The 10731-nt window shown below is 35.6% G+C and overlaps 1 protein-coding gene across 1 annotated transcript; it reads right to left on the bottom strand.

Annotated features, from left to right (window-relative positions):
* Window positions 1-1588: 1588 nt before the first annotated feature.
* Window positions 1589-10038, bottom strand: LOC107893251 (protein HASTY 1). Its single transcript, XM_016818189.2, has 22 exons — window positions 9671-10038; window positions 8368-8469; window positions 8043-8186; window positions 7852-7932; window positions 7687-7756; window positions 7393-7463; window positions 7156-7319; window positions 6993-7064; window positions 6664-6901; window positions 6269-6331; window positions 5895-6185; window positions 5678-5791; window positions 5455-5581; window positions 5195-5364; window positions 5012-5113; window positions 4476-4579; window positions 4109-4388; window positions 3778-4022; window positions 2824-3327; window positions 2411-2705; window positions 2117-2300; window positions 1589-2021 (listed from the first exon to the last, which is right to left on the bottom strand). The coding sequence occupies exons 1-22, from the start codon at window positions 9788-9790 to the stop codon at window positions 1942-1944; spliced, it is 3621 nt and encodes a 1206-aa protein (XP_016673678.1). The 5' UTR covers window positions 9791-10038; the 3' UTR covers window positions 1589-1941.
* Between the last annotated feature and the right edge of the window lie 693 nt (window positions 10039-10731).

Genomic DNA, 10731 nt, shown 5'->3' with positions numbered 1-10731 from the left:
GCTAGAGTTCAAGAGGAGGGAGCAAGATAGATAGAGAGAGAGCGAGAGAGAGAGAGAAAGAGAGAGATCATGTTCTTTGATTTTAAGGGTATCTTCAATCCTCTTGAGACTTCATGTGTCATTTTTATATTAGTTTCGCGTTCTTTGGAGTTCGGTCGATCTACTAATGTCATTTTATGTAAATATAGATTGTCATATAAGGTAACATATATATGATGTACAAATAGACAAGTGTTTTGTCTACATCAGGGATGTAGTCCCTATTGTATGAGTCTTGCAAGGTCATAGGCTTGTAAAGTCATGGCCTTGAAGGTACTCTTAAGTCAAAAGATGATTTAGTGATTTAGTTCGTGCTTTTGATTGACGAGAGCAACAGGAGGCTAGCCGAACTCGATAGGTGTAAGTAAAGTTAAAGATCCCATGATGCAAAGATGCCTTTTAGGAGTTGATTGAAAGGGTGATGAGAAAGGGTTCTAGTGTTAATCTGCCCTCGATGTAAATTCAATCCATTGTCGTAAGAGAAGTTTGTTCTTTGGTTGTTTGGAGCTTCTGTCCTTATAGCCTTTCTCATTTTTTGTGATTTTGTGCTATTGAAGACATCATTTGAGACTATCATATCCAAATACTGGTGGCGAAGCCTAATTCAGAGCAAGATTTTATAATTTGTATCCATATATCTAGCATGAATGAACCTCCATTTTGAATGACTGCTGTTTCATGTTTTATTTTGTTAACTTTCTCTTTAACATTGCCTTCGTGTCACTGCATGTAGTATTTTCTGACCTTCTGCCTTCGATGAACTTATGTTCGCATTTGACTGAAAAATAAATAATAAATTATATCATGATAATTTCAATACATTCAGATATTATATCATATCTTTTTACATAATTATTATTAAATTTTTTACTGAGCTTAAGATATCAGGGTCCGCAAAACTTCAACTTTACCATCTTAACCCAACGGTTTTTTCTCATAAATATTGAAAGCGGTTGTAGAGGACTGGTAGATTGCTTATTTGGTTTGCTTATCTTTTCGGGCTTTGGGCTCCGTTCATTCATCTTGATTTTATTTGATCTGCTTATCTTTAGCGAAAGCCCATACGGCGCCGTTTTGCTGGACAGAAAGAATTAACGATATAAACAAAAGAAATCGCATATCAACTGTAAAGATGGGCCAGCGTAGAAATAGAAATGTTTTAATCTCTTTAATATTTATCAATAAATAAAAAATAAAGTAATATAAAATTATGTAAACAGATTAATTTTTTTTTTTTAAAAATCAACATGTATTTTATTCTTATTATTTGTGAATCCGTCAATGTATTAAATACAATTTAAAAAAAATATTTTTTTAATTGCAAAATTCATTTCTTCTTCCTTCCTTTAATTTCATAATAATTCAAACATATTTTTATATTAAATATTACACGTTTTAATAATTTTTATACAGTTTATATTTATTTAAACCAAAATATTTCATACAATTTATATCAACATAAAAGGAGTAAGGCAGAGACATGGGTTCTTATAATCCCAATTATCACATAAATTCAAACTCGGACAAGGATTATGATGCTTCAAATATATAAAACTTAAAAATGAATTGAATATATTCATATCCAACAAATATCAATATCCCACTTATCCGGCACTCATCCTGAGTCCAAGTAACGAAAAAGATTGCCACCACCAAAATATAAGTAGTTTGATGTTATAGTCAGCCAAAGAGACGGAATAAATATTAGGATAACAAACATGGTGCAAGAATCAGCCAAGTAAATTCTATTTCAGATCATAAGATGCAAAACGAAAGAAAGAAAGAAAGAAAGAAAGAAAATAGCTTCCATCTACCTCATTGTATTAACTGTCTGTCAAAGATGTTTCTTTTTTCATTTCCGGGTTAAACTTTCTGTACAAACACCGAATCCAGAAAAATCCGTCACAGTATCGCTGCCAAGCCCACACTGTCGCCCTCCTCGACTCCATTTCCTGGAGCATTGACTGGACCACGTGCCCGCGCTGAAATGGAAAACGTTGTAAACTGGTAAGGATATGTCCATGGAACACACATCAACAAAAATGGAAGGCAATTAGATGAAAGTGGGGGGCTTTACCAGTAACATTTGTAATAATGTTTACATTTTTCTGAGCAGCAAGAGCTTTTAGGTTGTTCCCAGTAGCTAATAAAAGCAAGCTTCTCATATGCTGCTTTTGTTCTTTTGGACTTGCGGTCTTTGTCAAGGCTTCTTCAAAGGCATGTAAATCGTTTGGGGTAATACAAGGGAGGGAAAGTAAAATCTGGGATAGTCCAACAAATGCATCATTGAATTAATATTTTGAGGCACTTGTATGATCAGAGAGTGTATCAACTTAACATTGATGGAGAAATTAGTGTTCCGAAAACTAACCTGTCTGGGAGCCGGATCTCTGTCACAGAGATAAATGAATATTTCGCGACAGAGGTTAACCAGATCAGCGCTGATAAAAGCATTTGACTCAAGGGCTAGACCTCGGATGAGAGCAGAAAATAGATCTCTCGAAACAAATTCCCGGAGATCGGCATTGTTCGTAAGTATAGCTAGAAGAACCACAGAAGAAGAGAAAGAACAAACTTTGGTCACAGCTTCACTGTCTGTCCAAGTAAATGCTTCTAACGAAATTTGGAGTACTGGAATTGCCAGGCTTTTGTGCTTCAAAAGGAAACTGCAAACAAATCCAAAATGTTGAGAAACTAGGTTTACAGAACGAAATAGTATAATATCGTGAATGTAAAAGTAATGTTGGATGTCAACACTAAAAGGAAAAAAATTTAGTTTCATACCCAACCATAGAGCTCGGTGCAAATGCATCCAAATCTTTAAGGGAAGACATGTCCACGCGACCAACATGCCCCGAATGTTCTAAAGCAGGAAGGCTAGTGTTTAATCCAGGTGACGATATAGTAGAAAGGAGCAAACATATCTCACGAGTTAAATCTCGGAGTAACTTCTCTTCCATTACTTCCACTTTCAAGTCTGACCCAGTAAGGATACCATGATTATCGGGAACCTTCGCCCGACCTTCATGCAGAAGACCAAACCATGAACAGCTCAGAGCTTGCTGACAGTGGACAAATAACGGGTGCAGTAGCTTTTCCAGCCATACCCCCCACATGTCGGGAGGACAAGATTTAACCAAAGGAATCAAAACAGAATGAACAAGCTGCCTTGTATGTCTGAACTCCATTGACTGTATATTCTCAATTAGAGCTAAAGCAACAGAATCAACATCAGTGCATTTGAAAAACGGATCTCCAATGGTTGCAGATAGTCCCAATACATTGTACCTATGAATGTGGAAGATGCATTAACACCAATTAGAAAAAGACTCGAGGAGTGGATGATGATTGAAGTATGCCTTCCAAAATATTAGTTTTGTCTACAAAGCTACGAAATGGAGAAGGCTTCCTGAATCCTCGATAAAGGTAGGATATGATCTTTAGCCCTTTCTTTAATCTACCAAATTATTCATTACCTATCAAAATATTTTCTTTTTCAGTTTTCAAAATGATATATGCGTTCATGTTTAACTCTAGACGGTTCATAATCACATAGCTAAGCACTTTATACCAAATACACACCAGACAAAAAATGGAGTTCCTTTTGGGGTAAATCAAGATATCATTTAGGGATCCTTCAATTTATGCGCCATCCACGTTATTGTGAGAATTAACGGTGCATTGTTTCTTAGGAAGACCATTTTCCTATGTCAGAAAATGTGCAAATGCCATACTTACCCACTGTCTCTGATACCCTTTAACCAATTCCGTATATCAGCTTCATTTGGTTCAGTATACCCTTCCTTATTCACATCAAACGGAGATCCCTCTATGAAAGTTAATGCACCCTTTGACAATTTGGGGTTCCCAACGCCAAGAAGACTAGACCGCTCCACATCACTCATGCTCATTGCTGCTTTAATCTCCCCAGGTAATACTTGGAATACTGATGGTGACCAAAGGGAATGTATAGCACGAAGCAGCTGCAGAAGAACAATAGAGTTGTAACAGCCTGTTTCTATAGTATCTTCTAGATAAGATATATATGATATAGGTCACAATAGCATACTTTTAAGAGGGGAGGAAGCATCCAAGACAGATGAGAAGCCATTGGATGTGGGGTAGAACTTGATGTTGAGCTGCTTTGGCCTTTCCTCATTCCACTCCTCTTGAGTGCTTTCTCAAAGAATGTGATAGTGTGGAACAGTGACCACATAAATGCTGTCTCGGAGCATAAACGAACTAGTCCAAGAGGTTCGGACAAGTAATTGTTTTGCCATTCTATTTGTATCCATTGTTGGCTCAAGGGTTCAAGTAACCATGCCAAAACTTCTTGCTGCTGTTGAACCCTGCTCCATTTCAACAAATGTCATATAAGAAAAAGAAAAGAAATCCAGCTTTACATAGCAATTGAAAAACTTTAAGCAAGTAATTACCCTGCAGCAGATGCCATAACAAGAAATGCTTCACCTAGAAGATTATGTTCACCGCGAAGCAGACGGCCTTCTCTTTGCAAATACGCCATGGTATCAGCAATACCCTGCATAAGAAACATCATGGAGTGAATATAAAGTTCAACTAAAACATATGTTTCCCCAAAACTTATAAACAGGCATATAAATGATGGTTTTAAAAGCTAACAATCTAAACCTGTGACAGTTTCTAATGAATTGCCTTATGAAGCACACAAATAAGTATTTGCTCAAGGATAATGTGGACATTTTCTACTCAAATTTAAGAGCTAAACAACCATTGCAAATTTAGAATTTCACAATGCTTTCCTCCTGCAAAAGAATACACACGGCAATTGGCAAGTAAGTAGCTCTAATTTCGTATGAGCATGAAAGAATATGCTGTTTAAATATAAGGGAATCTGTATCCGCTCCTCAAATTGAAAGTATCTAAGTTAGCATTTCAGAAACTTCAAAGCTTCAATTGGAAATTTTATCATTTTGCTTGACAGATGCATTACCTTCATGTGGGGCAGAATACTTTTGTCAGCTGCTTTGGCTATCCGAATAAATGATGTACAAATTTGCAACCTTGCATGCCGTGCACTGCTCGTCGAAGGATCCTGCCAAACAAAACTTAAGGTAAAAAAGACAAGTCTTGGTCCTTAGGGAAAAAAGATGAAAAGGAAGAAGAAGAAGAGAACCTTAACAACAAAAGGAAGTGAATTTAGGAGCTCAAATAGCTTATTGATGACACTACCAACTGCATCTGAGAAATACTTCAGGAAGGGACCCATTGCATCTAGATAGTGCCCAAGTACTTCCACAAGGGCGGGCTCAGTCCAATTCAATGAAAGAAGTTCCCGAAGTAAACCTTCAATTCACGGTAAACAGAGTTTTTTGGTAGGTATGGGTATCATAAACATAGAGCCTCTAACAAAATACAGACAAGTTGTTAGCAAACCTTCAAATATTCCACATAAAGCAACGTGAACTTCTGAAATACCCCCCGCAGACTCATTCGAACCATAAAAAATAGAGCTAACAACACTTTCCAGAGCTACTTGCATGCTTTCCATCACTGCTAAGTCCTGGAAGTTTGTAAAGGTAAAAACAATAAAAGCTTTTAAGCCTGAAAACCTGAACACTAGGTATAATGGAAAGGAACAAGATGAAAAGGGTGAAACCTCAGCAGGCATTGGAGAGTTCAAGAGGTTCTTAATGATCATAATAATTCTTTCAGAAACTTTAGCACCAGCCACAAGGGGCTTGTTTGAAGCAATAAACTTGATTAACTCGAACTGCAATGAAAAAAAAAAAAGTATGTTTATGCTTGAATTTCCAAATCGAAGGAAGATAAATCAAAGATCAAAATATAAATGCATCTGAGATGGTAGAGCATACAAGTCTAGAACGGTACTGGCCAAAATCACCCTTTCCTTCAAAGTCATCACTCCACAACTCCAAAGTCCCTAGAGAAAGGGCTTTTCCAGTGATAAGCTTTTCTTTCTTAAGCATGCGTTGGAATGATATATCCAGAATCGTACTACAAATATCATCATTGAGAAAACTTAAAATCTTTCTCTTTTCATTATCAACCTGAACTGAATTTGAGTCTGCATTGTTAGCAGCTGACCCTTCTCCAGATGAATGCACTGAAAGCTTCGGCTTTGACATCAAATCCCGCATCAGTGCCTAGAGAAAACATTTATTTTAACTTAGTTATTTGTTATTCATGCTTTATTATCGCAATAATTTACAAAAAAACTTTCACATACCAACCAAAATTGCAGGGATTGATAATGAAGAGCTAGCTTAAAATGTTGAAAGAACCCAAGCATCTGAAAAAAGATAAAATATTAGGCCATAAGTTTTTATTACTCATCACTAGACTAAAGTAGCTAAAAGAATTAGCAAATGAAAATGGTTCACAATCCTGCATATAGACTAAAATTATGTTACTTGGACTAGGTCTGATTGTTGGACACATATAGGGGATCATATCCCCATACCAATGTCTGGATATGTATCAGACTCATGTAGTTCAAGAAAGATGAAAAGTCGAAGCAACAAATGACTAAAATACACTCCTGTTAGGAAACCTGTTTGCAGAAATACAACTTAAATCAAAGTAATTCTAAAAAACTTGCTGCAATCTTTTGACAGTCATTACCTGCTGTAAGTAGAGAGAGGATGTAGTGCTGTCTCCGAGAATACATTGCAAATTTGAGGAACCCAAAGATACCATACTTTCACAAACATATTCTGCAAACTCGAAGTCACTTTCATCTATTGCCCTGCCTGCTGAGTTAGATCTGACCAAGAATTCCCGAGATACATTCATCAAGATTTGAAAGATGCTACTCATTGCAGAATCAAATTCAGAAGCAAAGTCGTCAGCAGGTCTCTTTCTGCATGCCGGAATCGAGAGTTTGCAACGTCAAGCAGTAGTCTTCTAGGAGAGAAAATCTGTACTTTAATCATGTAAACCATAAAGCATACCTCGGAGAGACAAGTTTGAAAAACTCACAAGCATGAAGGCGAAAATCAGGAGAAGAAAGTAGGAAACCACACCTGTCAAAATACAGAGATGAGAGTGTAAGGAAGGGATCACGCCAATGATTAAAACGCTATCTTTCGAGAAGTGAAAAGAAGAATATCATACCCATGAATGATGCCGAATTTAGCAAGATCAGACAAAGGTGCCCATTCGGCATAGGCATTTATGGCATTTAAAGTAGCTGTTACAGCAGCCGCATGTTGTTTTGCTATGTCAAGATGTTGTCTACCCACCTCACTCAATGCTTCCCCGAAATGCCTTTCCAATAACTGTACCAAGAATTAAGGATCGTAAATAATGCTAAAGGAAGCAATGTATGTTCTACAAAAGATAGAGGCATACTGTGTATAGTAGTGGCAAAATTTCTGGCAAAGATTGAGTAAGCCCACGTAACAGTAATCTACGCCGATCACCTGAATGATAAATTTATTTCAGAGAGAAGCAAAAAGCAGTAGAAAAACAAACGAAGCTTAAAACATATTAAACATATAACCGCCTCAAAATAAAAAGTTATGAAAGAAAAGGAAGTGTACTACTTCTAAGGTTTGAATAGAAGCAGCATCTTGAGATATTGGGTGCTGAGAGAATGAAATTATTCAGTTGGTGCAAACAATTCAAATCAAGAGAGATAAAAACCTTCCAAATCTTCATTGTGGACTGTAATATCTTCAGGAAGCCATCTCAGCATCATTGAGACCAACTCAGCCTAAAATGGGGAAAAAATATCCAAGGAATCATTCAATGTATGATTCAAGAAATAGAAAAAGATCATGACTACGTATAGATTACAAAGAGCTTTACTTGAACAGGGCCATTGCTGGATAGGGAAACTAGCGACGGAAACAGCTCTTGCCAAAGATTTAGTCCTTCTCTTCTAACTACCTGAAACAAAGCCCCAAAAAGAAAATGAAAAATGAAACATAAATGAAAAATGATAATCCGAGATAGCAAATAAGAAAAAAGCTAGGTTGCCAGGGTAATGTGTTGAAAACCTCAGCAACTAGGGCAGCCGTTTGACTTTTCAAAGCCCATTCCTCACAAGGATCTGCAATTTCAGACATTAACTCAACAGCAACGTTTAAAAAGTTCCTACGTTCTGAGGGACTGAATTCCTCCCACCGCAATCGAACCAAGTGCTGCACAGAGATTAAGATGACAAGGATCTTAAAGTCACAACTCAAGACACGCAATTTAATCAAAATTAACATGATAGAAATCAAGTAATGAATCTTTAAAATTAAGTCATGGACAGCACCAGTTTCATTAAAGAGGGGATGCAGCAAGAACAGAAAGGAAATAATGGTGAATGAGCTTAACCTGTAGCATTTTAAATGCATGTAATCGTATTTCTGAAGACCAATCCTTTTTAACTAATAAGAATGATGTGTTTGCCAAAACCCGTATATCTCCTGCTTTAATCTGTAAATATTCAAGAGAGATAAGTCACTAAAGTGATATAAAACTAAAACATGCAAGTATTTATGGTCATGATATAAAAGCAAGACACTAATTCACAGAGGACACAGACAGGCTTCCCAAGCTTCATTTCATAAGCTCTTGTCACAGGAAGCCTTTAGCTGTCATAATACAGCTTCTCTCCCAACCAGTTTTTTCGAGTTCAGTTTTACTTAACAAAACTTCACTGATTAAACTATATCTTAAAGATGCAAGAAAACATACAGCCTGAAAAACTCGATTGCTTTTTGTATCGTGCTTAAAAATTTCAGCACAATACCTAATTATTCATACTTACTTGCTGATGTCCTTAAATCCTAATAATATTATTAGTAAACCGTCTAAATGTCTAAACAAGGAACAATTGTCAAACAGTTCAAATCATTCGAAGGAATCGAAGTTCGATTAAATATAAACATTGAACATTTATCAATCATAAACAGCAAAGAATCACAAACTCCATTTTAAAAGTGCAAAGTAAAAGAAATGGGAGGAACAGACACATTCTAGTCAGAATGCAAAGCTAAGAATGCAAAGCTAAGATAGAGCTATAAGGTTCACAAAAGCAAATTACAATGACACTTTAGATTAAAACCTTAAACTCAATCGAACCACTAATCAACCTTCAAAAAGAAGAGTTCATAAATTTCCAAATTTTCCACCAATTCAAAACGTCTACTGAATCAAAGTTCAAAACTTTCACCAAATGACATAAACTTCAATTAGGAACTTTTTACAACCAAAGTTGATTAATTTACATGCAAAGACCAAGAATATGCCAAGAAAACCAAACAGAAAAGAGCCTAAACCCTAAAAACAAAGATAAAGGAAATAACATAAGAAACAGACGAATCTCGTCAAAATGGAAAAGCTAAGAGAGACTTATCAATTTCGTAAAGCAAATTATAACGATCCTCTAGCTTAATTGAACAACTAAACAGTCTCCCTGAAAAAAATTCCAGAAAATTTCCAAATTCATAGAAGTTCAAAACTAGTCTACTGAATCAAAAAGTTCAAAGTTACGAATTCTGACATTTTCTGATTCAAAGTTGGAAAGTTCACCGAATGATATGTACTTTAAAGAGGTAATCTTAACAGCCAAAGTTAATTAATTTACAAAACAAAAACAAAACAAAATAGAAAGATAGAGAGAGAAAGAGAATACAGATTCAATGTAAGAAACGGCAGCTTTCCGAGCATCAGGAGTAGAGTTCCAATCAAGGGCTGCAACGATGGCTCTAGCCACATTGTTTACTGTGCTATTGTTACTGTTTCTTTCTTCCATTTTTGCACTACCTTTACCCTTTATGAAACTAAAACTTTTCTGGGTTTTTTTTTTTTGCTCTCTTCAAATGAGATTATGTTGGGGTTTCATCAAAGTTTCTGCCTTTGTTGTTTGAATAATTCAAAGAAAATAGAAAGAGGGTTGATGGGTGGTTTTGTTTAAAGAGGTTTATCACAAGTCATGCGGAGGTTTAACATCTTTGAGCCTTCCATCCACTGGATCATTTGCAGTGATGCTCTAAATTTTATTTTAATTTATTTATTTTTATTCACTATTCTTTTCTCTTTTTGGTTACTTGGGTATTGGATATTTATTTATTACAGACAACTTACCAAATAAGTTTTTATTATATATTTTAAAAATAAATAAATAAATAAAAGTTTTTGTTAACTCATTTCACACTTCATATGCTGATTCCTTTTTATTATTTTTTTCCTTAATCTTCTTTTTACTTTTTTAAAAGAAAATGTTAGTATTTTTATTTGTTATTTTAATTTAAAAAATTGGAATGAAAGTCTCATTAAATAAGGTAAATATGTCGGATTTTTTTAATTGGTCTTTTAAGTCATTTTTTTAAATTAGGAAAATAAGTTATTTTTAGAGAGTGTAAAAGCATGCTTTCGTCGACCTTTTTTTTTTTAAATTTTGATAAGGTTAAGATTAGGGTTTTTAAATTTTTGTTTGTGTTTTAGGAGTGAAACTGCAACAGTTTATAGGTAGAATTGAAGGGTCGGAGATACGATAACGCGTCTCAAAACACATACATTTCATATGCCATGCCGGAATAAAATCATTACCTCATAAACCCATCCTATGGAAGTTAGGTTTTGGGGTGACAGTGCTTGATATGGTCACAAGTCGAAGTCTAAGTAAAGATTCCAGGCGGTCGTGATGCGGTCACGGGTTTGAGTATAATTGGGGGCCAGTTGACAGTCGTTATG

The sequence above is a fragment of the Gossypium hirsutum genome, chromosome A13, assembly GCF_007990345.1.
Source record: "Gossypium hirsutum isolate 1008001.06 chromosome A13, Gossypium_hirsutum_v2.1, whole genome shotgun sequence".
NCBI lineage: Eukaryota > Viridiplantae > Streptophyta > Magnoliopsida > Malvales > Malvaceae > Gossypium > Gossypium hirsutum.
The sequence above is the reverse complement of the archived record's forward strand: the minus strand, read 5'-3'. Positions and strand labels throughout refer to the sequence as shown.